Source organism: Puma concolor, chromosome A3 (genome assembly GCF_028749965.1).
Source record: "Puma concolor isolate L17-30 chromosome A3, mPumCon1.1.hap2, whole genome shotgun sequence".
NCBI lineage: Eukaryota > Metazoa > Chordata > Mammalia > Carnivora > Felidae > Puma > Puma concolor.
The window spans coordinates 81,784,698-81,809,524 of NC_141669.1; the positions used below are offsets into that span (position 1 = coordinate 81,784,698).

Genomic DNA, 24,827 nt, shown 5'->3' on the forward strand with positions numbered 1-24,827 from the left:
CCCATGGGTCTTGTCCCCGTGCTTCAGTAGAATCTACCTGTTTACACCAAAGACATCTTCAACAATTCTTTCTTGGCCATTGGCTCTGGGCCCCACAAACCCCACTATCACCCCAAAAACCTCATCACATTTTTCAGAGATAAAAATCTAGGGGCACCTGGGTAGCTCAGTCAGTTAAGCAGCCAACTCTTGATTTAGGCTCAGGTTATGATTTCAGGGTCATGAGATTGATCCACATGTCCAGCTCTGTATTGATAGCGTGGAGCCTGCTTGGGGATTCTCTCTGTCCTCTCTCTGCCCCTCCTCATGTGTGTGTGCACGCTTGCGCGCTCTATCAAAATAAATAAACAAACTTTATTAACAAAAAAGAAGGAAAGAAAGAAAGTCCATACGTTTCCTCACATACTTGGAAGGATCCATGTCCCTCAGAAGTTACAAACCATGATAGCATGTAATCTCCACAAAGCAAATGATCGGATCTCTATTGCCACAGGTGTTTAACTTCTCTTCCAGATTACTGCCCCATATCCATCCAGCATCTCACACAAATATGAACATTCTTGGCCCTAGGAAGGCTCTGGTCGGAGACAATGTCTGGGTCCCTGTGACTCAGTTGTCAGTATTGGGAAAGTAACACAAAGGGACATCCTACTGAGATGGATAGGTAGCTTGTCTCTGCAAACAAAGATAGCAGTGCTGTTTTGTGCACTAGAAAGCCTTGCTAATGGCTCCCAAAGATAGCCAGAGGGGCATGGAGCTCCCCCAGGAGCTGCTTCTCCTCAGTCAGTGCCTGGGAAAGGACCCTCAGAGTCAAAGGTCTGATTAGAAGAAGGTCTTTCTAGTCCTCTGGCTTCAGTTCCAGAGCCCCCACAGCGCCTTGAGCTTCCAGAACCTTCCTCTCCTGTCCCTCAGGCTGTGTAAAACTGAAGAACAGCCTGGAGTTACAGTGTAAGGGCATCCCCATTGAGCATGCTAACCTTAACTTTGCCCTTAGCCATTTTTTTTCATTTACCACATAACTTCTCAAGCATTTATTATTGTTAATTTCCATGAATTATTTTTTCAAACTGTTTAAGCAAGATAAAAGAGTCATAGAATTTAGTTTTATTATAATTATTAATATTACCTTTGCACAAATGAGATGAGAGAAGTGTCCATAACCCTCTTCTGACTTAGAGGACTCACAATACGTATGCTTTTCAGAAAAAAAAAATCTCGTAGGGAATATTACCAGAGTAACACGTTTTAAAACAAGACCAATGGAGGATTACCACCTTCATGGAAGTTATAGTTACATCCACAAGCTATAGCAACAATCTCTGAAATTCAGATGTTTTATTACTCCTGAGTTAGAAATAACATTGACAGGCATAGTTAAAGATGTAGAAGAATATTTCTTTGTGTTTTCATTTTGTTTTATTTCAGTTAGAAGAAGATATATTTTCTTCTTAACTAGCTGAGATTTCTCTCACCTCTAAGTAGAGGGTCTGTTATTTCAGGATTTTGATTTCCTTGACTTAGCACGGTGAGAAATAATGCACACCTCTGTATTAACATCCTTAAAAATCGTAAAATTTAGAGTAGGAAAAAAGTAGGAAGAGAATTTAACAAATTGGGTACGGAGCGTGAGTGTGAGGAGCTTGATTGCCCTCTCTAACTCCCTGCTTCTTCCCACCAGCCTCCAACTAGGTAACTCAGCCTCTTCTTTACATAGAAGGTAGAGGTTCCCCATCATGTGACTTGCTCAGATTCCTTCCTACCACCTCCAGATCTGAGTATGTCTTTACACTCCCTCCCTCCTGTTTCAGGAATAGAGGACTTATCCTTCTTCTTGGCTTATGATTATATCCCTTTTGATTACTCCATTACTTTGGCTCCTCAATTTCCATTCATTTCTCTGCCTCCCCCATTTCCTCTCTTCTGCCTATCTGCATGTTTGCGTCTCCCTCACCCTTCATTTATTTTAAATCTCCCCTGGTTCCCTGGCCCTTCACCTTCCATCCTTCCTGAAAGGCTGTATCTGCCTCTTCTGCACACCCTCACCCCAGACCCTACTGATACTGCTCACCAGTGAGACCCTAACTGCTAAATCCACTCCTCTCCTGCAGGGCATTTTCCCTGACTATTGCTTCTTGGCTTCTGTTCCTCCCCTGCCCTTGAGCACTGATATTCACCAGGGTCTCATGCTCCTTCACTCCCTTCATTCTCCCAAAGCGTTCTCAATTTCTCTAGTGACTTCAGCTGCCGCACACATACTCCTGATGATTAAGTCTACACACATGACTTCAGTCTCTTTCTTAAGCATGAGGCACTCATCTCCAGCTACATCCTGGACACCTCCGTTTGCATCCTCCACGGGCGCTTATACCACACATCAACCCACTGTTTTCTCTCCATTCCCGGTCTCTGTGAAGAAGGCCACTCTCTGCTCTGCATCACAGGCCTGACTCCTTGGAGGCCTCTCCAGCTCCTTCCTTTCCTTCAGCCTCCAGATAGGCATCCCCAGTTCTTGCCAATTCTCTGGTTAAAATGTCTCAGTCCACCCCCACTTTCCCTTCCTGCTGACGCTACCTTGGGTCTAGCCCTCACTGGTTTTCACGTGCAGATGTTTTCTGATAGATTTCCATTTTAGGTCTCACTTCTCACATAAGCTCTCTGTAGCTACAGCTGTGGGCAGGCCCCAATACCTTTGATGACTTCCTGATACACAATACATCCTACTCCTGAAATGGCATATTGGCTCTTTAGGATAGCATTCCATGTCTCTAACCACTATGATTCTTTCCCTCTCACTTCCCTTCTCTATCAGAAGTAAGGCCAAGTTCTGATATCTGATACTCTGATATCAGAGGTACCCAGCTGGTGGCAAGCACTCCATCTGCAGATGGCAAGAGTAAGCTTATAAAAATGATACCACTCATTTCCCACTGTCTCTAAAAGTCTGCAACCTGACAACCTGCTTCCATTTTACCCCTTCATTCTGTTTCTCTTAACATCTTTGTCATAGTCATAAGAATCTCCCAAAAGATGCCACAACCCTCTCTCCTCCTACTCCAGCTATCAGCCATGCTTCTGCCCCCGCCTCTGGAAGCACCAAACTTCACTTTTCTCTGATGTTTTCCCATCTATGTACCTTTCATATGGCTACTCCCCCTCCTCTTCCTGCTCTGCTGGGCAAACTCAATTGGTCTTCAAACCCCCTGTTGAAGCCACCTCCACTGTAGAATCTTCCCTGCTTTCCCCATAAAGGACATACTGCTCTCATGCCCTCATAGGGAATTACTGATGTGTTTGCTTTTCCTGCTACAGTATGACCTCCTTGAGATCAGAGATTATTTCTTATTAATCTTCCTATCCCTGGTGCCTGGCAGATAGTTGGAGCTCAATAAATGTATAAAGAAATGAATGAATGAGTGAAAGACTATCATTGTTCCAAGTGCCATGGCAGAGCAATAGGACTGGGACACAGAGCCCCCATCCTTCTGAGGGTTAAAAATAGTAGATGATGCAAAGTGAATATGTGGGGAACTCCTTAAGGCAGAGAGGGCAGTAGAATCAACTAGCAAATGGTGTTGTTGAGAGGAGGAGGCAATGTTTCAGGTTGCTTTGCTGGAGAAGTGGATAAAGTACACCAAAGATGGTTAATGGGGCTAAAATAAACTCTGGTCTCTAGCTTAGAGACCCCTCCTCTGGGTTCTTCTTCCTTTGTTTGCTGCATGCATGAACCCCCCCCCCCACAAATATGGAGGCTGATAACTATAAATTACCCTTCCCACTCGCATTCGGGGCTCAGATCTTTGGAGAAACAGTCTCCTCTGAGCCCGCCGGTGTTACATAAATCTCCAATCCACCAAGATCTCCGAGTGCTGCTTGGTTTTTCTGCCAGTGTTCCAGCCTGGTTCCGTAACAGCTTCACATTCCAAGCAAGAGTCATCCCCATTCCTCTTTTCCTCCTTCTCCAGCTTCTGAATCATCAGGCTAGAAAGACTCCACAGCAAATTGACTTATCCCACCCACACACCCCAGTAACCTGTCTAGAAGACATAGGCTGTTCTCATCTCAAACAGGCTGACCTGGGGCATGTGAGTTGCTTGTTTATGTTTTCTTGTCTCAGTTAAGTTCTTATTCTAATTGGGCTTCATGAAACCCCTCCTTCTTATTCAAATTTACCCTTATGTAGAAACCCACTGAGGGGCGCCTGAGTGGCTCAGTGGATGCATCCGACTTTGGCTCAGGTCATAATCTTATGGCTCATGAGTTAAGAGTCCCACATTGGGTTCTGTGCTGACAGCTCAGAGCCTGGAGCCCATTTCAGATTCTGTGTCTCCCTCTTGCTCTCTGCCCCTCCACCCTCATGCTCTGTCTCTCTCTCCTCCAAAAATAAACATTAAAGAAAATTTTTTTAATTAAAAAAAAAATCCACTGGATGCAAGCCATTATCTTTTCTATTGATTGCCATTCCTATTTACTAAATTACTGATTTAGTAATTAGTAAAGATACTGATTCTCATCTATACTCTCCCATTATATAGTCTCTATTTCCAAACGCTAGCAATTTACTCTTTTAAATGTTTCCTATCTAATACCTCTGAACTTTCCCCTATGTGTTTCCTAGAGATTCCTTCTTGCTTCTCTCCTGTGCCTACACTTCAATAGAGGCTTTATATTCTCATTTCATCATAGTCTCTGCCTGCCTAGACAGGATTCTTGATTTTTCATACTTACATAGCCCTGAGAGCTTTCCTTTCAATAAATTATTCATTCATTCGCCTAATACAGATTGAGTATTGAGTTACTTAATTTTTGTATTGACTCAGCATACAACTAGGAAAAAAGAAAAAGAAATAACTCTAGGTATCTTAAACAGAGGAATTTAATTTAGGGAATTGGTTACAAAAGTGTTGGAAGGAGTAGAGTGGGTAAAGTTAAAAACATGACGTATTGGGGCGCCTGGGTGACTCAATTGGTTGAGCATCCGACTTCGGCTCAGGTCATGATCTCGTGTCCGTGAGTTCCAGCCCCGCGTCGGGCTTCATGCTGACAGCTCAGAGCCTGGAGCCTACTTCAGATTCTGTGTCTCCCTCTCTCTCTGCCCCTCCCCCACTCATGCGTGCTCGCTCTCTCGCTCTCTCTCTCTCTCTCTCTCTGTCAAAAATAAATATTAAAAAAATTTTTTTTAAAAAGACATTACATATCAAGTGTTGATAAGAATGTGGAGCAACTGGAATTCCCATGTACTGCTGGTAGGAATGTAAAATAATACAACTATGGAAAATTACTTTGCTGTTTCTTAAAGAGTGAGATATACAACTACCATATAATCCAGTCATTCCAAGCTTAAGTATTTACCCAAGAGAAATGAAAGAAGATACCCATACAAAAACTTGTACACAAATGATCATAGCAGCTTTATTTGTAATAGCTTAACACTAGAAACAAATGTCTGCCAAAAGGTGAATGAAAAACAAACTGTGATACATATAAACAATAGAATACTATGTAGCAACAAAAAAGGAATAAAAGATTAAAATATGTAACATAGGTCATTTTAATTGTGCTGAGTGAAAGAACTCAGATTTTAAAGAAGAAAATATTGTATGATTCCATTTATGTAAAATTCTAGAAAATGCAAGCTATGATGACAAGAAGCAGATCTGTGGTGAGGGAAGAAGAGGGAGAGATTACAAAAGAGCATGACAAACTTTTGTAGCATGAGAAATCACATTTGTTATTTTTATTGTGACGATGATATCACAGCATATACTTATGTTAAAATTTATCAGATTATAAATACATGTGGTATATCTCAACAAAACTGTAAAGGAGTTGAAAGGAGTCTGGAATTGAAAAATTGAAAAATGGTAAATGGTGACATTACCCAGAGATTAGCAACTGAAGAAAGCTCCCATCCACCCCTAGGGTTGGAGAATCATAAGGAAAAATGATGTTCACAGAGCCTGTGTTCCTTGACCACTAAGACTAATGGGGTCTCCACAAGAGCTACTGTTTCAATTACCACCTCTACTTCTCTCCAGGAATCCAGGAGCACACACTCTCATTACACCACAGGACCTGGGGAGTATGAAGTCATGTATAAATGCTGCTGCTTGTGGAGTGCTCATGGAGTCTAGGAGAGTTGCATCTGCAGGAGCCATCACCTAAAGCAGAAAAAAAATGGCTCTCCCTTCTGTCTTTCAAATTCCTCCCATCCTTTTCTACCAATGATAGAAACTAAGGGGAAGCTAGCTGGGAAGAAAGTTTATTTTGCAGGTTTCTAGCTCTCCCTGATCAGAGGGGAATAAGGAAAGGCACTTAAGGAGCTGAAGGCCAATGGACAAGTAACTCACCCAACTGTCTGATATATTACTCTTGGCAGAGGAAAATATAAAATGAGTAAAGCCATGGTTCTTACTTTTGTGGATCTTGTCTCTTAGCACTTCCTGGTTCTCCTGAGATTACATGGCTCTCCCATCCCCTGCCTCCACTAAATAGCCCACTATTTAAGAGCCCACTAAATAAGAGCAGATGTAAAGGCCACGAGAAAAGCACAGGATATAGGCATAGAAGGTGGGAGGCAAAGAAAGAGTGTATTCAGGTGAGTGGGGACAGTGCTAGCAGATTGGAAAGGCTGGCCTTTTCTACCACCAAACAGCTTTTTGGGGGCTTTAACAGCCAGCCTCTGAAATAAACCTGTCATTACTTTCTGTGAAACCCTGCTAGAGAGATAGAAGCCCTCAAACATTAATTCTCATACCTGCGTCTTAATTTGCTTTAGACTCAGAGGTTCTTGAAGGACACTAGGTGCCACTGAAGATCTCAGAAAGCTATGCTTTGAACACAGAAACTTATAATCAATTTTGAAATTACATTTTTTATATCCTACAGATTAAAGTTCAGTTCCTTAAAAGCCTGCTGAGTTTTTTCATAATAACCATTTACAAAGTGGGAGCTAATTTAATGTGGAAAGGAGGAGGAATTTTTAGTGTAATTTTCAGCATTCACTTCTGTTTCAAATGGTGTGGGAGCTCCACTTGTGAGTTCATGTATTTAAAAAAAATGATATTTCATTAAATTCGCTTGACACTGACAAATCCACTGGTTACAGTCTTTTCAGTAATGCCTAACAAAAGAAACACTTCGGAAAAATAAATGTAATAAGATAAAGAAAGAAGCTGCGTTTTCATGTATGTAAGTTCAGATGTTTAAATGTGAACCCACATACTCATAATAGTGTTTGGAGTTGAATAAAGTTTTAAAATTTAGTTTTAGTTATACAAGTAATTCATAAATAGCCAACGTGATCATTCAAAAGTACAGATAATGGAAAAGCTTTTATGATTCCCTCATAATCCCATTTGTCTGGAATCACTGCTCTTTGTGTGTTTGTGTGGAATCCTACCCTTTCTCTTTGTGTTACCTACATACGCACTCATGGGACTGCAGGAGCCATTTTGAAAAAACTTGTATGTAAGTGTAGGTTAGTCGATTACAAAGTTGGCTGTATACTTTTCAGCCCCTTTCATTGAGAAGTGGAGTTTATTTTCCCACCCCGTGAATCCAGTGATGTTGTGCCAGTTCCAAACTAGAAGACTGTAGCTTCTACACTCACTGCCTTGGAACTCTGAAACCAGTATAGGAAAAAAAACCTGGGCTAGCCATCTGGAGATAGAGAGACCACATGGAAAGGGGTCCCAGACACCCAGTCTGCTTACCAGATGAATGCAAATGTCTGAGTGAGCCCAGCTGAGATTAGTTGACCCAGCCCAAACCATAAGAATTGCCCAGTTGAATGCAGCCCAAATTACTGACCTGCATAATTTTGAGCTAAATAAATTGTTTTAAACAACTAAGTTTGGAGACTGGGCTGTTATTGGTTGAGGAAAACTGATACTAGATAGTTGTATTGTAGTTCTATAACTGTTTTTCTTTACTCACTATGTTACAAAGAGTTTGACTTGTCAATACAGATAGATCCATCTTATTCTTTTTAAGCGTTGCATACAGGGGCGCCTGGGTGGCGCAGTCGGTTAAGCATCCAACTTCAGCCAGGTCACGATCTCGCGGTCCGTGAGTTCGAGCCCCGCGTCAGGCTCTGGGCTGATGGCTCAGAGCCTGGAGCCTGTTTCCGATTCTGTGTCTCCCTCTCTCTCTGCCCCTCCCCCGTTCATGCTCTGTCTCTCCCTGTCCCAAAAATAAATAAACGTTGAAAAAAAAAATTAAAAAAAAAAAAGTTGCATACATTTCCATATAAATGATATTCTACAGTTTAATATTTTCTCTATGTTAGACATTTAAGTTGTGCCTGCCTGCCTCCTTTCTCTCCCTCCCCTTTCTTTTTCTGTATTATATCTGTATAGTTGTTGTATAGTTACCCCCACTCTGTCTTTTCTTTGATAATATTGGTTATCTTTTTCATATAGATATTTTTAAAATATAATAAAATTTATCAATCTTTTCCTTAATGGCTTCTCTATTCTAAATTTTGCTCAAGAACAGTATTCCAATCAAATATATACTCTATTTCTTTCTAATACAGAATTTTATATAAGCGCCCCTGTGTATTTATGGGTATATTAGGCTTAATTCATTAATCCTCTGAAATTTATTTAAATTTATAGTGTGAAATAGGGATTTTTTTTTTTGCCAACTAGATTGCTAATTGTTTTTTTTAAAGATTTTATTTTTAAGTAATCTCTGCATACAATGTAGAGCCCGAACTTACAACCCTGAGATCAAGAATCACATGCTCCACCAGGTGCCACGTGGATGGCCAGTTGTTCTAAACACCATTTAGCATAGTTCGTCATTTTGCACTGATTTGAAATAACCACTTTTACTCTGTATTTAAATGATCTGCTTCAAGACTCTGTTCCAGTCCATTTATCTATTTTTTATTGTCTGTTACCAGATCAATAACAAAATGACTACAACAATATAACAATTACTACGGCTTTATAGTACATTTTGACATTGGCAGAGTATCTTTTTGGCAAAGTATAGTTTGAATATTTTCTCTCTGGAAATGATTTGAGAGTCAGTTTTAAAATTCCATGAAAAAGGAGTTTTGGAATTTTAATAAGGATTACACTAACTTTATAGATTAATTTGCCATCAGTTGAACTTTTAACAACATTGACTCTTGTCCTCAACGATCATGATATGTCTTTTCTTTATTCACATATTTCCTTACGTCCTTCAGTAAAGTTTTGTATTTTTCTTTTTTATTATATTGCATACTTATTTTTTGGCTTAGTCCTCAGAATTGCATAGTTTTTAAGGCTATTTACATTTCCTAATAAATTTTTAAATGTGTTTTTATTTTTTTAAGTTTATTTAGAGAGACAGAGAGCACGTGTGAGTGAGTGCACGTGGGAGGGGCAGAGAGAGAGGGAGAATCTCAAGCAGTCTGCACACTGTAAGTACGGAGCCCAATGCAGAGCTGGAACTCACAAACCACGAGATCATGACCTGAGTGGAGATCAAGAATAGGACACTTAACCAACTGAGCCACTCTGGCGCCCCACCTAATACATTTTAAAATTTATTTTTGTTTATGTTCAAGAAAATTATTCCTGAAAATAGTTTTGTTTTGTTTTGTTTTGTTTTGTTAATTAGGCCATTTTGGTAAACTCATTCATTCTACTAATTTGCCAGTTGCTTCTTTTGGATTTTCTGGGTAGATAATCGTATCATTTGAAACTGAGAGTTTCTAACTTTCATTACACTTTTCATTTCATTATTTTACTTTTGGAGGGCTCCTGAACTGACTAACCCTCCCACTCCCCCATGTGTTTGTATTAGTCTGCTCAGGCTACCATTCTGAAGACTACAGTCTGGGTAGCTTAAACACCAGAAATTTATTTTCTCACAGTTTGGAGTCTGGAAGTCCAGGATGAAGTGCTAGCAAAATGTTTCGGATGAGACCTCACTCCTCAGGTTGCAGACAGTCCCTTCTCACTGTGTCTTCTCCTAGCCCTTTCTTTGTGTGCTCTCAGAGAAAGGATTCTGGTGTCTCCCTCCTCTTATAAAGACACCAGTCCTGGGGTGCCTGGGTGGCTCAGTCAGTTAAACATTCGACTTTGGCTTGGGTCATGATCTCGCAGTTCGTGAGTTTGAGCCCCACGTTGGGCTCTGTGCTGACAGCTCAGAGCCTGGAGGCTCCCCCTCCCCTACTCGCACTCTGTATCTCTCTCTCTCTCAAAAATAAAAGATTAAAAAAAAAATTTTTTTTTGAATAAAAAATAAAGATACCAGTCCTATCAGATTAGAGCCCTATCTTTATGCTTCATTTGGCCTTAATTATCTCCTTAAAGGTCCGATCTCCAAATATAGCCTCACTGGGGATCAGGGCTTCAACATATTCCATTTCTGGGATATCAGCATAATCCAATTTCTGAATTAGCATTAAAAATAATGTTTTTAGGGGCACCTGGCTGGCTCAGTTGGTGAAGCATGTGACTCTTGATCTCAGGGTTTTGAGTTCCAGCCCCATGTTGGGTGTAGAGATTACTTAGAAATAAAATCTTTTTAAAAATAATGAGTTAAAAAATATTTCTATTTTTTATTCTAAATATCTGAGAAATAATGTGTGAAAAATGTACAAAATAAAATTAATTTGATATAAACCAGAGTTATCACATAGGTTTATTTGAAAAATGTATGTTTGTGCATAGATCACTTAGTTCATGGTAGAGATAGACCAAATATTTAAACAATACTTATTGATTGATAGTAGGACTGCCACAAACCTTTGCTAGTATGTGTGTGTTGTGTCTAAAATGTCCATAAGTAATTGTGTTTTAATATCATATAGATAAGTGGTTTATGTTCAAAAAGCAATCATTCATTTTTTTCCTGTTCGTTCCTAGTAAAGACTTGCAGTTGGGAAGTGGGTGTATTTCAATACAAAGATATCATCTCTTCCTGGTGTTTGAAGACCTTAGTTTATTCTCCTTGAACTAAAGTGGTAAATACTGTAATAAATAGAAATCTCTATTTTCTTGCTGGCTTAAGGAAGTAGGCAAAATATTATTGCTATACAGTAGTTTATAATTCCCACTCTCTTATGAATTAGAATTTTTTGGCAAAATACCACATTTTAAGTCATAATTAAACAGTTTATGTGTTTATTCTGAGTGACTCCCACACAAAATTATTCTTAAAACTTTCATTAACTGAAAAAAATGATATGACTTAGGTAAAGTATTAACATGTTTTAAATACATTGTAAACATTCAACAATTGTTAGTTGCCTCCTAATCCTTAAAAGAGAAAAAATTAAAGATATGCATAATGAAAAAAAGATATTTATGTGATATATGCCTTATACAGGTTGTGCTGTTTGCAAGACTGCAGACTTCATTCTTTCTCCTTTCTATTCCATATCCAATCTCAAAGAGGCTGTATGTTTGTGCATAGATCAATAAATTTTTTTTATTATTGAAATATAGTTAACACACAATATTATATTAATTTCAGGTGTACAACGTAGTGACTTGACAACTCTATACCTTACACAGTGTTCCCCACAGTACCATTTGTCACCATATGACATTAGTATAATATTATTCATTATATTCCTTCTGCTATACTTTTCATCCTATGACTTACTTATATTGTAACTGGAGGTTTGTACCTCTTAATTCCCTTCCCCTATTTCTCCCACTCTTTTACCCTCTTCCTTTCTGGCAACTACCAGTTTGTTTTCTGTATTTATAAGTCTGTCTGTTTCTAGGTTTTGTGGTGGTTGTTTGTTTTATTTTTAAAGATTTCACATGTAAGTGAAATCATATGGTATTTGTCTTCGTCTTATATCACTTAGCATAATACCCTATTATAAGATGCCTATACTAGGCAAAGCAATCTGCAGATTGAATATATTCCCTATCCAGGAAGGTCTTTTTAGAAAAAAGTGAACACATTGACTAAAATCCCACACTTTTACAGACATGACTGGATTCAGATATCCTTGAGTCCAAATCCCTGCTCTGCATTCATTATGGTTTGGTAACCTTGGCAAGTTCCTTATTCTCTCTCAGCCTCAATTTTCCCATTCATAAAATTAGGATAATCATACACTCCTTACGGATCTTCTGTGAGAACTACATAAAATAACCTAAGTGAAATCCTAAATAGAAGCTCAGTAGATGACATGTTATTATTGTTGTTATTATTATTGTAATTAAACACTTATGTTTTCTTATATGCTGGTTTTATTTGAAATATTTAACTTATTCATAGAAAGGAGTCTGGACAAACCTTAAGGAGTCTAATTTCTAACTATGCTTTTTAAAATATCTACTTGAACTTTTGAGTTTCTTGTAATATTATATCCAGGACTCCAAATTTTGTTCTCAGATGCACCAAAGACTATAAAACATCTTTGTTAATGGTGGAAAATAAACAGCTTCTTAGGAAATAAGACTTCGTCACACAAGAGTGTATAGATTTATATCCAGTTCTTTGATTAAAAAAAGAGAAAACGCCTTTCTAGAGTCAGAAATGTTTCTCAAACCACTATAGAATAACAATTATGACTCTCCACTTTTTATTTTTATTGCTGGATTGAAAAAGATGATTCTCTACAATGCTTACCCCAGGAAGAATTATTCCACAAATAAGGGCCCAGCGTGACATTTATGAGAAAGCCAGGGTCCTCCTGTGCAAAATTGATTGGTTCTCAGCCAACGGGCTCCCGGGCGTTGCAAACAAAGGCACCTTCTCCACTGGGACCTATCAGATGCAGGGCAGAGTATTGCCTCTGCCTTTGGAACTTCAGGAAATGCTCAGCTCCTATCTGGGCAGCACACATCTGTGGCCAGCAAAGAGGAACCTGGCTTTGAAAATGAAACAACTTCCTCCTCAATTCGTTTCCATCTTGGCCATCTATTGCTTCTGCATGCTACAGATTCCCTCCTCAGGTAAGGAGATCCCTTCATCAGACCCCCAGCTGGGCTGAGCTCTAACCCTTCATCCTTCAGATCCTGGGTCCTGGAAGGAGTCCAACATAATCCCCTCACCTACCTCCATTTCCACCCTTTTGAAATGGCTTCCCATTTGTCCCTAACCTTTAAGAGAGGGTAGACAAAACTAGATGCTGCAGCCTTTTACCGAAGGACATGACTCCCTTGTGGAACTGTCGTTAAACAGCTCCTGACTTAGGGCTGTCCCAAAGATGAGCTGCTAAAACTGTGAGGGATATGAGTTGGAGACCCCGATGTCTTAGCCATCTGTGTTCCTGGAATTCTGAAGAGAGAATACAGTAAAATTGAGTTTACAGACATGAGGACTGGGGATTGAGGGACAGTTGGAGAGGGGCGGGAAAGGAACGCAAACAGGAAGAAGGAATATTTTCCTGGCCTTTCTGTGGGCTCCCTGGAGGCAGGATCCCAGACAGAGCTGCGGAGGCCCCAAGTCTTAGTGGGCTTGGGCGCTGTCCGAAGATCTGACTGGACAAGGCTATTGCTTCACCAGCTTCTGAGAAACCAGTACCTTTACAGGGAACCAAGGGTGGGATATGGGATCAGTAGTCGGAATGCATTACCAATTTCAAGGTAATTCACCAAATGATACAGGGATGCATGTGGTGGCAGCTCCAATTGGAAATGTGGACTATTTCAAAATTTCAGACTTTTCCATTAGAATTTTGATTTAGGGGTGTAGAAAAGTTTTGAAAATATATTCAAACAGAAAATATATTTCAAACAGTATGTTTGTTTTGCTGTGTCTTACAGTATAATCACAAAGCCTAGACATTGCAAGGAACCTTGGAGGTCATCTAATTTAACCTTTCATGGCAAGCAGGGATCTATGATTTCCCTGTTTGATTACTTTCAGTGACACCCAACTCACTACCAGCCTAAGAGAGCCAGTAACTGCCTCTTCTTGGGTCCAGTAGAATCTTGTTTATATTACACTTTGGGGAATTTGTTATTACCTTTTTTTTATCTATCTATATATTTATATCCACCTCCCCCTTTTTCCTATTTAAGTTTTTTTGTTTCCCGAGGATAAGGTTCCTATGGTCTTTATCATTTGTACTGTTAACACAGAACCTGTTAATAAATCCTTATAGGATTAGTTCAAATTACTTTGCATTTTTGAATGGCTCCAACCATCAAAAATTTCTTTACACTAAACTGAAATCTGATCACGTGTAACTTGTAACCATTAGCCTGAGTTATTATGTATATACTCTTGAACTAAATATTCCCTGTCCCACATTTAAAAAAAATCTAAGTTCAGGGTTTTACATTTATCCCATTAATTTCACCTCTCCAACTGATTCCTCCAATTTCTGTATTAGCTATTCCCCCAAGTATTGCATCGTGTACAAATGAGATGGAGACTTCATTTAGGCCCGGTAAAGGCTGACTGGCATAGGGTGCAGCTGTGTGCTGGTAACACCCTTGCCCAGACCTACCCCTGAAAAGTCTGATGAAGCAGAAGAACAAGTATCTGTACTTCTTAAAAGTCCCTAGACTGACTCTGATGCACACACTTTCTTGACACCATCTCCTAATATGCTATCTCCATAAATTCCATAAAAATACAAATTAAGTTTTTCCCTCTTGAGTTACTAACTCTTATGTTGGTAACTCCTGGTAAATTAAAAAAGGAATTGTGTTTAATTAATTTTAGTACAAATCTCACATTTACTGTTGTAGGTAGAAATGTGTTTTCTTTGTAAATCCTTTTTAAAATATTGTATTTCTAGAATCTCTATGTTTTTCAACATAAAGATTTAAAAGTTAATGCTATGAACTTTTTTCTCTAATTAATATTTTTGTGATTTCTCATAATAGGATTTCCTCGACCTCTAGCTGATCCTCCAGATGACTTGGATATCATGCAGCTTGAGGTATGCTGCTATTCAGTAATGTGCGATTTTTATTTCATCTTGGCCTTGAAAATATCATGTGGATAATGTTCACTTAAAACTATTTTAAGATCAGATTCTTGGCTGCAGCAGGAACTCATATTGCCATTTTCATAGCCTCATTTAAGGCATCCTGAGAGTTGTGTTGAAATTCACTGCCACTGTGCGAGAAGGTAATGCAAGGTTCATAAATGGGACAGTTTTAGAGTTTTATATGTGCTGTAATAGATTTCTATTGACTAAGGAATTTAGACTTATCTTTGATTTGAATTTAGACTTATCTTTGATTCATTTTTCATATTTTTCTTTAGTGGCTGGCATATGGGGCAACTCTTTCTTGGCAAACTAAGGTAAAACAGTTATATGCATATAATTATTCTTTAAGTTATAACAATTCACATGTTTATATCATAATTGATATCTGTAAGAAGCACAGTTTTTTGGTACCTACAGGAGAAATCTGTGTGTATGTCTAAATACATGTGTAAGAATGTAGTTTTAGGAAATAACAAGTGAATCTGTCATATATAAAATACCATAAAATATTGGTAGTTCATGTATATTCTTATAATTATTATAATACATACATATATAATTATATTATGTATATTGTGACATATCATGGTATATGTTACAAATTGATATACTATGATATAATAGTTCTTCAAAACAATCATGTCATGTAAATGACCTAACAGTGATAGGAACCACAACAGTAATGTTTCAGTGGATACAAAGTAAATAGATCTCATGTAAAGAACCTAACGGCGATAGGAACCACGACAGAACCACTTTTGATTCAGTGGAAAGTACAAGAGGGTGGTGTTAGGGTGGAGTCCATGACTCTTAGCATACACTGAATATTTTCACCTTGAGGCACATCTTTTCTTCCTCACTTCCCCCAAGCCACAGCATACCATATCCTGGCCACATTGAGCTGCTCACTATTCCCCAAGTGCACCAGGCCTTTATATGTTTGTTTGCACAGGCTTTTCCTTAGCCAAAATGCCTTTGCAGGCTGTATTCGCAGCTCAGACTCTAAAACCAAAGTACCTGGGTTTAACACCCAGATCTACTTAACTTTGGCAAGTTTGTTAATCTCTCTGTGTCTCAGTTTTCCCATCTGTAATATGGGAATAAACCTCATGTTATTGTGAAGATTGAGGGCTTTAATATTTGTGAAGTGTTTACAACAGTAACACAGTAAATGACAGCACTTCAGTGCCAGCTGTTACCATTATCTCTGATGCCACTAATGGCCATCCTTCAAGATTCAAACATCACTTTCTCGCTTACACTTCATAAGTATATCATGCCTATTTCTTCTTATTTTCAGTTTATCTTATGCATATGTTTGAAGACAACTGTCCTCTCTTATCTTCAAAACTAATCTTATAGCCTTGATATCCAGAGCAAAAATTTAGGGTGAAAACTCAGTTTTCCATCTCCTTGCCACTGCCTGTTCACTTCACACCAAATGGGCTTCCCTACCCATCAAATGAAGACTGCAAGGATGTCCCCTACATAAGCAGAAAAAGTGGAAGTGTGGCAGTCACATGTGCTAGTTACAGTATTAAATTGGGTTATAGGTTTCCCCAAGTGCAAGGTGCCACATGGAATGAATTTCCTTCCACTTTCTCCATCTTCCCAAAGCCAATCCTGTTCGTCATCACCAGTTGTAGAAGAGCAAGGGCTTGTTCAGTGAACAGAACTATCAATATTTTTAAATCTATGGATAGAGAGATTGTGGCTCTTCCTGGTCTTGCTCCTGCATTAAAATATGACCTGTGGCATGTCACTTCCTTTCCTGGGGCTCTGGTTCCCTCAACTATCCCATGTCTGGATGAGCTACCTGGGCTCTAAGTCCACTTCCAGTCCTGCTCTCCAAAAAAGCCAGGTGTGTGTCTCTAGGGGATTTCTATCTTTAAGCAATTCAGAAAGCAGAGTTATGTTCTACAAATAATGACACCTGTGGAAAGTCTTCCTGTTTTGTGTTTCTGGTGGGATCAGAAGATTAGATGGGAGGGTGGCAATACATTCGTATGAACACAGCTCTACCGTCCATCCATTCAGAAAAATACATTCATTGGAAGCATGCCATATGTTAGGTGCTAAAGGTGCAGTAGTGGCCAAAATAAACAAAACTACCTGCTCTCATGAAACTTAAGTTCTAGGGACACCTGGGTGGCTCAGTCGGTTAAGCGTCCGACTTCAGCTCAGGTCACGATCTCACGGTCTGTGAGTTCAAGCCCCGCGTTGGGCTCTGGGCTGATGGCTCAGAGCCTGGAGCCTGCTTCCGATTCTGTGTCTCCCTCTCTCTCTGCCCCTCCCCCATTCATGCTCTGTCTCTCTCTGTCTCAAAAATAAATAAACGTTAAAAAAAAAATTTAAAGAAAAACTTAAGTTCTAGTTAAGGAAAAAAATCATAAATTAGGTAAGTACATTTTGAAATTTTTTTTATGTAAAAAGACAAAATTAAAACAAGGAAGGTGCATATGAAATGTTGAGAGTGGAGTTCTAGCACCTGGAAAAGCATCTTCATGTTCCTTGTTATTTTTTGGCCTGAAACATAACAGTATAAAGCTGATGAATATGGCACAAAAAAACGATTGTTTGCCCAATAAGTGTCCAGAAAACACACATACACTCACACATACATGACAGGTGTGTGTGTGTGTGTGTGTGTGTGTGTGTGTGTGTAGAATACATAAGTATCAGCTGCTTCCCATGTAGAAACTCTCCACAGTTTGCAGAAAGATGTAATTTTATCAACAGCAACAAGTTAGAAGTATTGTTAACAACTTTCATTTCTGTCTGGATTGAAGTTTGAGTTGATTCAAGAAGATTTCAGTGTGATTGAAATGTGAATGATCAATATTATCCAGATCAGCATATTTGCAATATCATTGACAGTAATCCTCTCAATCAATTTTACAAAATGCGGGCATGGAAACCTGATTTATTGTTTTGTAAGATGTCTTCTTCACAGCAGTATCCTGGAGTAGCGTGTGCTGCCTGTGCAACCATCCCTGTCTGTCATCCACGCCAACAAGGGCAAGGTGGTGCTCTAACAAGGACTTAGAAATGAAAAGTTGGGCTTTCTGCCAAGAGATTGGAAGTTCATGTAGAAAGCATTTGGGGAGGTGGGGGTGAGGAAGAGTTTGGTTGATTTGAACCAACCCTAAAAAAGCTGAATTCCAGGGTACACCCAGCAACAAATTAAAAATTGCAATCATTAATTTTATTTCAATCTTCGATGGTTATCTGGCACATGATTAGGGGATTGCTTGTGTGTACTACAGACCATGTTTTTCTCCCAAAGAAAGGTGAAATAAGATTTAGTTTTAAAATAATGATGTATTGCTGACAACCTGTTTTTTTTTTTTTTTTTAATTTTTTTTTTTCAACGTTTATTTATTTTTGGGACAGAGAGAGACAGAGCATGAACGGGGGAGGGGCAGAGAGAGAGGGAGACACAGAATCGGAAACAGGCTCCAGGCTCTGAGCCATCAGCCCAGAGCCCGACGCGGGGCTCGAACTCACGGACCGCGAGATCGTGACCTGGCTGAAGTCGGACGCTTAACCGACTGCGCCACCCAGGCGCCCCACAACTTGCTTTTTTGTAGGCCCTGCATCAACTCTAGTCTTACTGAGTTTGTCTAATTGATTTCCTTTTAGATTGCCAATTTATTTTGTAATATTCAGATAAATTCAATAAGGTCCCTGGTGTAACTTATACTGAAAACCTTGTCAATTGCCTGCCCCAGTAAAATGCCATGTAACTTACCCTCACAATTCTGTTTCTAGGATAATCAAGACATATACAAAAGGGTGAGTACTGCCCAGCCTGGCAACACAGGCATGTAACTTTCACATTTATAGCAAGTGACACTTGTACTAAAATCAACTCGTACTAAAATCAACTTACTAAAATAGGACTAAAACCTGTCTTATTCAGTTTTTTTTTTTTTTTTTTTAATTTCACTACTCCAGAACTCAGGAGCCAACACATCCAGTTAAAAGTGGGGTCAGTATTTTACCATACTCCTCTTTCTATAAAGGTCACTCTCCTCTGCTTGCCTTTTATCCCTACCTAATATGTGCAGATAAGTAGAAAAGCAGGGGGCTTACAGACGCTGTCTGTATAATAGCTCTCAAAGAGCTTTTTCGTGGGGCTTCCGGCATATTATCTCTCTCCCTGTCTGGGCTGGAAGTGATGTGAGGCTGACACATCAGAAAAGTTAGAGAATATATTACCAAAAAGGAAAAATAAGTGAGGAATAACTTTTTATTATGCACTTACAATACATGTTTTTAAAAGGCCCCATAAATACTTAACCTCTATTTGCATTTATCATACTGCCTTATTGTTTTTAATTAAAAAAAATGCTTTGAGAAGTGTAAAGTGCCATATCCCCAGTAGTGATCCATGGAGCTGCACTTTCTATAACCATCACCATGTGTATGTGCTATGGGAATAACATGCACTACCTCTAACTTTGTTATTATAAACTTGAGTTACCCTGAAAAGCAGGCTGTGTAAGTGAATTTCTGCAGGGTATGATTTGAGGAATATTAGGAAGGTCATAGAATAAAATTCTTAATTCAGGTGCTCTGTCATAGTAACTGAAATTCTACCATTAGAAAGTCACTTATTTATATAGTCAAGGCTTTCCAAGTCTTCAAGAACACCCTTAAAAAACAACAACAAACAAAACAGCAAAGTGTTGTTTCCCCAAGAGGCGAAGACTCAGCTGTAGTATAGGTTAGGAATGAGGATAAGTGAGGATGGGGATATTCTCAGGAAGGGCCATGAGCACTGCAAAGGGAGAAAGGACACTGGAAGAAGAAAACTCTGTGAGACAAATGAACCTTGACTCTGAGCCAAAGTGTTCAGGGAGGATTCCCAACAACTAGATATAAGACACGGGTATGTATGTCTGAGTGTGTGCTGGAAGGTCACAGACAAGAAGTGCAGGAAAATCAAAGGCATTAGGGAGAGGCTTATGGACGCTGCCCTTCTGCCTCCTTCCGTAGACTAGGAGCGCACACCTGGAGCGAAAAGAGATTGGCACTGGGTTGCTTCTTTGGGACACTGCACGCCATACTAGGGCAGAACGCTTGGCATTAAGGCAGATAAAAGTCTGATTTACCCTCAGGGAATATTTGTAAGTGATGTGTTGGAATTGTGGACTGCTATAAAGGCAAGCAGTTCTTTATTGAAAACATAAAATTTAAGCTTAGGCTCTGACATGGACTTTATTCTGGAAATTAAACTATCTGTAAGGCGGGCAATGGAGAGGGCCGTGTCCCACCCTCCCTGCGCCCTCTGTTGCAGTTTCCGCCGGTGCGCCCGTTAATGCGCCTGGCCACGCAGCTCGCCAACCGAAAGATGAAAAGATTTCAGCAGCAGCGCGTAGGTGTCTTTCTCTTTTAGGCCACCCAAAGTTCACTTAACCATGGCAGATGCATGTGGTCGCTGGGGGAGTGGGGGTGGGGAGGCACGCCCTTGCATGCTGTCTTTGAATCTAAGCCTCCACCTTGGGAAGGAGAGCTGGCCCACCTTGTGCCTCAGTCCCCAACCCTGGAACCAGACCCAGTGGCTGCAGAGCCCCCCAGGGGTGGGTCGGTGGGGGGCTAGTGCAAAGTTCTCTTCTGCTCTCGCCATCCCTATGTTTCCTTTTAGTTTCCATGTTGTTTTTACTTTCCCTGACCTTTCCTCTTCTCTTGACGGGAACAGTTTGCCTTGGTGATCCCCTTGCTTTCCATTGTTGCCCCCACCTGCCCTTTTATCCGTATCTCAGAATTTTGTTTCTTTAAAAATCGTGTTTTATAATTTAGAAATTACCAGTTTCAGTAATAGCTATAATTGTTCAAAATGCTAATCAAGATTTTGTTGCATGGCAGCCCCCCCTGCAAAAAAAAGAAAAGAAAGAAAGAAAATTTCTTTTTTAAAAATATATTTTTTTAAGCAATCTCTACCCCTAAGGTGGGGCTCAAACTCAGAGATCCGACATCAAGGGTCGCATACTGGCCAGACTGAGCCAGCCAGGTTCCCCGAGAACATTTCTTTTGAATGCTGAAACTCATCCCAGTTTGCCCAGGACCTTCCTGGTATTAGCTTTGAAAATCCCAAGATCCCCAGGAAGCTGCTCAGATCCTGGAAAATTGGTTGGTCATCTTATGCACAGGCAACAGTTTGTCTTGTTTGATCCACTGCTGACTGCAGCCTTCCAGACTGAGCCTGATCCTTGTTATGCCAGACCCACAAGTAGAGACAGCTGACGAAGCTGCCATGGCTTAACCTTGAAAATTTGCCCAAACCGAGGGTCAGTTTCAAGTTGAGGCTATTGGGAAGAGCAAGCCAACTTAACATTGTGTCCTGGACACAAATGTTACCTCAAGAAAACATGCTTGCCTTCCTGAACAGGAAGTTACAATTGGCTACCCATGGTTAGCCCTTCCCCTGAACTGCTTTTTTGCACCTGATTTCTGGCTACCTAAAGATTAGTGAGGATGGAGCCAGGGAGGTGCAGGGTCACAGCAGAACAACAGCAAGCCTGGGAGATGTGGTTCCTGTTAAAGTAACCTGTGCCTCCCTCCTTCACAGGATTCGAGGACTGATGCAGGAGATTTCACCAAGAAGGTAGGTAAGCCCCCATGGAGAACAAAACTCCCAAAGACCTACAAGGGAAGGACAGGAAGTGCTTGGAGCTAGGCAGTCTTATAGCCCCTTCAGATCTCTTCTGAAAGAACTGGTCTCACAGTATGCCCCTGAAAATCATCTCTGAGGCTGAGCATTTAATTTCAGGTTTTCCTGAGCTTGTCCTGAGGCAGATAGGAATCATGGGGCAATGCTTCTGGCTGTTTATATTTCATCTCCATTCTTGCAGATGAGTCACCTAGAGCCATCTGTTCCTGAGGATTTGCTTTATGTGGCTCAGGGGCTCACATACCAGTTGTATAAACTGGGGGAGAGGTATTGCAGATGGCACAAACCAGCGCTTCTCAAGGTTGACCATGAATCGTAGATACCTTGGGACTTTGTTAAAATTCAGTAGGGACCTGAGAATAGACATTTCTAAAGAATTCTCAGGTGTTGTTGATGCTTCTGGTCTGGGGACCACACTTTGAAAACTGCTGTCATAGACATCTTCAGAAGACCTTTGGCACAAAGTGGTTACATAATGGTTTGTGTTTTTATGTTGCAGGATCACACTGCCACCTTGGGACGACCATTTTTCCTTTTCAGGGTATAACACATTTCTTTTTCTCTGTTTTTAACCCCAGTTCCCCCCTGTCACCCAATTATGAGTTCCTGCAGAATAAGCATAGCCCAGCAAGCTGGTGAATAATTATGGGGACTATCTCATCCTTTACTTAGGGGTAACTCTCAAAGTCTCCTCCTAGATGCTTGATGTTTATAAAGGAAAGAGTCCAGAAGGACCCAGGCTGAGAAACCAGGGCTCTGGGACCGTGGGTGGGAGGCGAGAGTACTGCTGATGGACAGACATGGGGGCAACCAGAATTGGAGTCTGTGGCCCTGAGCACGAAGGTCAGGATACATGGCCCCCAAATGCACTGGAAGTAGTATAATCTCCATCCTCTCCTCCTGCCCTGGGATCTCCGAACCTCTTGCAAAGGTCACAGAGTCAGAAACTGTGTTTGTGATCCTCCACTGGCTAGCTATGCTTCATCCCTTAGATCCTCAATTGTTTTCATCAAAAAAATCAGACTATGAATCAGACTAGACCCATGGCCCTCAAACTGCCTTCTGTGGGTCACTAAGAGGTTCGCCAAGAGGTAACTCTGCAAAGATCGGATAAGATTGGAAAACACGGCACCCAACACTCTCAAAGGTTTACAGTGTACACAGGCGTGTCCTTCAGGAAACAACCTGTAGTTCCCAATTTGTTTGATCAAGGAAGTTCTTCCACCTCCATGCTGCCTGCATGACCTATTAGTGGTTATTCTCCAGAAAGTGCTTTGAGAAACAGTGGGTCTCTATGATGTCTTTAGGGTGAGAAGTCCTGTGATAAATGGTTTGAAGACCATCCCACCACATAAATAGAGGCTGGGGGTGGTGGAATGGTGGGGCGGGGACAGTGGGCTGTAGGATCAGCAAGGGTCCTGGAGCACTGCCACAGGTGACCTACTACCAGCCCTGGGCTAGGGATTACCAGGTGAACTCCCAAGGGGGCTGCTGACATCCCAGTTAGGAGAATAAGGCCATAAGGCCCAGTTGAGGAAGGATCTGAAGCCCAGAAACAGGTTCTAGGCAGTTTTGTCTCAGTATCTGTAAGCTGCTCCATTTTTTTTTCCAGCCAAGGAATGGAAGAAACACTGAAGCCAACACCCAGTAGGATAGTCCAAGGTCAGCCCCATTGCAGTCTTCTCCTCCTAGCAAATGTTGTGTCTGACTGAAGGGGAGTGAGAGGCAGCCAGAGCGGTGGTAGTTCAAGAAGAGGCGGGCCACATGGAAGCTCTGAGGGCCCCCCACCTCCCTCCCTTCCCTGCTCTCCACACTGCAGAGACCTCCACTGCAGCCTGATAGGCTGTCCCAAGCACACAATGCAGGCTTTGCTGCCTGCCAGCTCTTTGCAGGTGTGTTGGCTCCAGCAGTAGCTGTGAGGGAGTGAGAACCCCACACGGCCCAGCTGATCCCCAGGACTTCTCACCTGACTCTTCTGATGAGGGAAAAGCCACCCTGGAAGGCTTGGCAGGGGAGGGGGGGTACCTTATAGTGGGCACATCTCTGAGTACAGCCAGGCAAGGCTACTCTGTCCATTCAGCCGTGTTCTGAGACCCAGTTTAAATCTGGGGAGATTCGTTGGCCTCCAAGCCTGTGGAAGTGAAATCCATGTACGAGGGCAGCTCTGGGCCTCCTCTGTCTCTTGTGTGGTCCCAGGGGCATCAGGTGGCTGTCCTTCAGAGTGTCACAGTTTCCTTCCTAGAGCCTGATCCTGACCTGCTGGCAGCAGCTAAAGCCTGGGCAGGCCTAGGTGCCTGAGAAAGCTGTCCAGATGCTGGGAAACAGAGCTCTCCGGGTGAAGGTGGGGGAAGATGTTCACAGAGGCCATAGCACTCACACAGACCGAGTGGCCTAATTAGATACAGCAAAGATAAATAAGTACCGTTTTGGGGCATTTATGACTTGTCCAATGAGGCATAATTTTAAAATATGTTGTATAATAACATACCCGCCGGTCTCGTCTTGATTCTGATAATGATTTGTTCCAAGTGGTACATTTTTCTCTTCTTTTGCAGAATTCAGTGGCAAAGACAAACTGGATCAGATAAGGAAATCGAGCAATTATTTTGAACAAATGTCAAATTTCTTTCTGTGAACAATACTTAAAGATAATTCTCTTGCTCTGTATTCTCCAGAATATTCAGTTGTGTAAAAAATAAAGTAGCATAGGCATAACATTTTCATTTCTTGTTGGGAAGTCTTGGGGGAGGGATAAGATATATTTTTAAAATAACAGGATATATATTTTTTAAATGTGTTGGTTTTGGTATTGTTTTCATGTGCCTCAACTATCTTGTTATTACTGAGAATTGAGAGGACTGTCTGGCTTCATATTCTGACCCTTCCCCCTTTTAACTGGAGGACTATGGGCTGGTCACTTCTCTATGCCTCATTCTCCTCCATGGTAAAGTGTAGTTGGTAATGATAGTACCTTCACATAATTTTTGTGATGACTGGGGAGACCACCTGTTTTAGTAAGGGGCTTAGCATAGTGGTACATAGCGCTCAGTAAGCATTGGCTCTAATTACACTTCAAAGATTAAATCAAAGATGATTTTCATGACACAAATGGTACCAGAGCAACTTGCCCTTATGAGAGCTGCTTCTCTGTGGCTGACCAGGGCCTTGAGGTTATAGCACTAAGTTAATGTCTAACAATTCCATGAGTCTTAGGCCCCTTACCTTATTAGGCACCTC

General features: G+C 40.8%; 1 protein-coding gene across 11 annotated transcripts in view; it reads left to right on the forward strand.

Annotated features, from left to right (window-relative positions):
• Positions 1-24,305, forward strand: part of NMS (neuromedin S) — a 46,669-nt gene extending 22,364 nt beyond the window's left edge. For 2 of the 11 annotated variants that reach the window (XR_015249279.1, XR_015249280.1), the window contains 8 exons: positions 12,574-12,920; positions 14,805-14,860; positions 15,190-15,228; positions 20,217-20,294; positions 21,489-21,524; positions 22,090-22,131; positions 22,289-23,252; positions 24,146-24,305. Coding sequence is in view for 5 of the 11 variants with exons in the window: in XM_086701338.1 (XP_086557464.1) it covers positions 12,587-12,920; positions 14,805-14,860; positions 15,190-15,228; positions 20,217-20,294; positions 21,489-21,524; positions 22,090-22,131; positions 23,203-23,241 (624 nt within the window). In the remaining 6 variants the exon portion in view is untranslated. Of the gene's footprint in view, positions 1-12,573; positions 12,921-14,804; positions 14,861-15,189; positions 15,229-18,685; positions 18,738-20,216; positions 20,295-21,488; positions 21,525-22,089; positions 22,132-22,288; positions 23,253-24,145 lie in introns of all 11 variants that reach the window. The other 9 variants (XR_015249281.1, XR_015249283.1, XM_086701340.1 and 6 more) reach the window with 9 other exon arrangements.
• Positions 24,306-24,827: the final 522 nt, after the last annotated feature.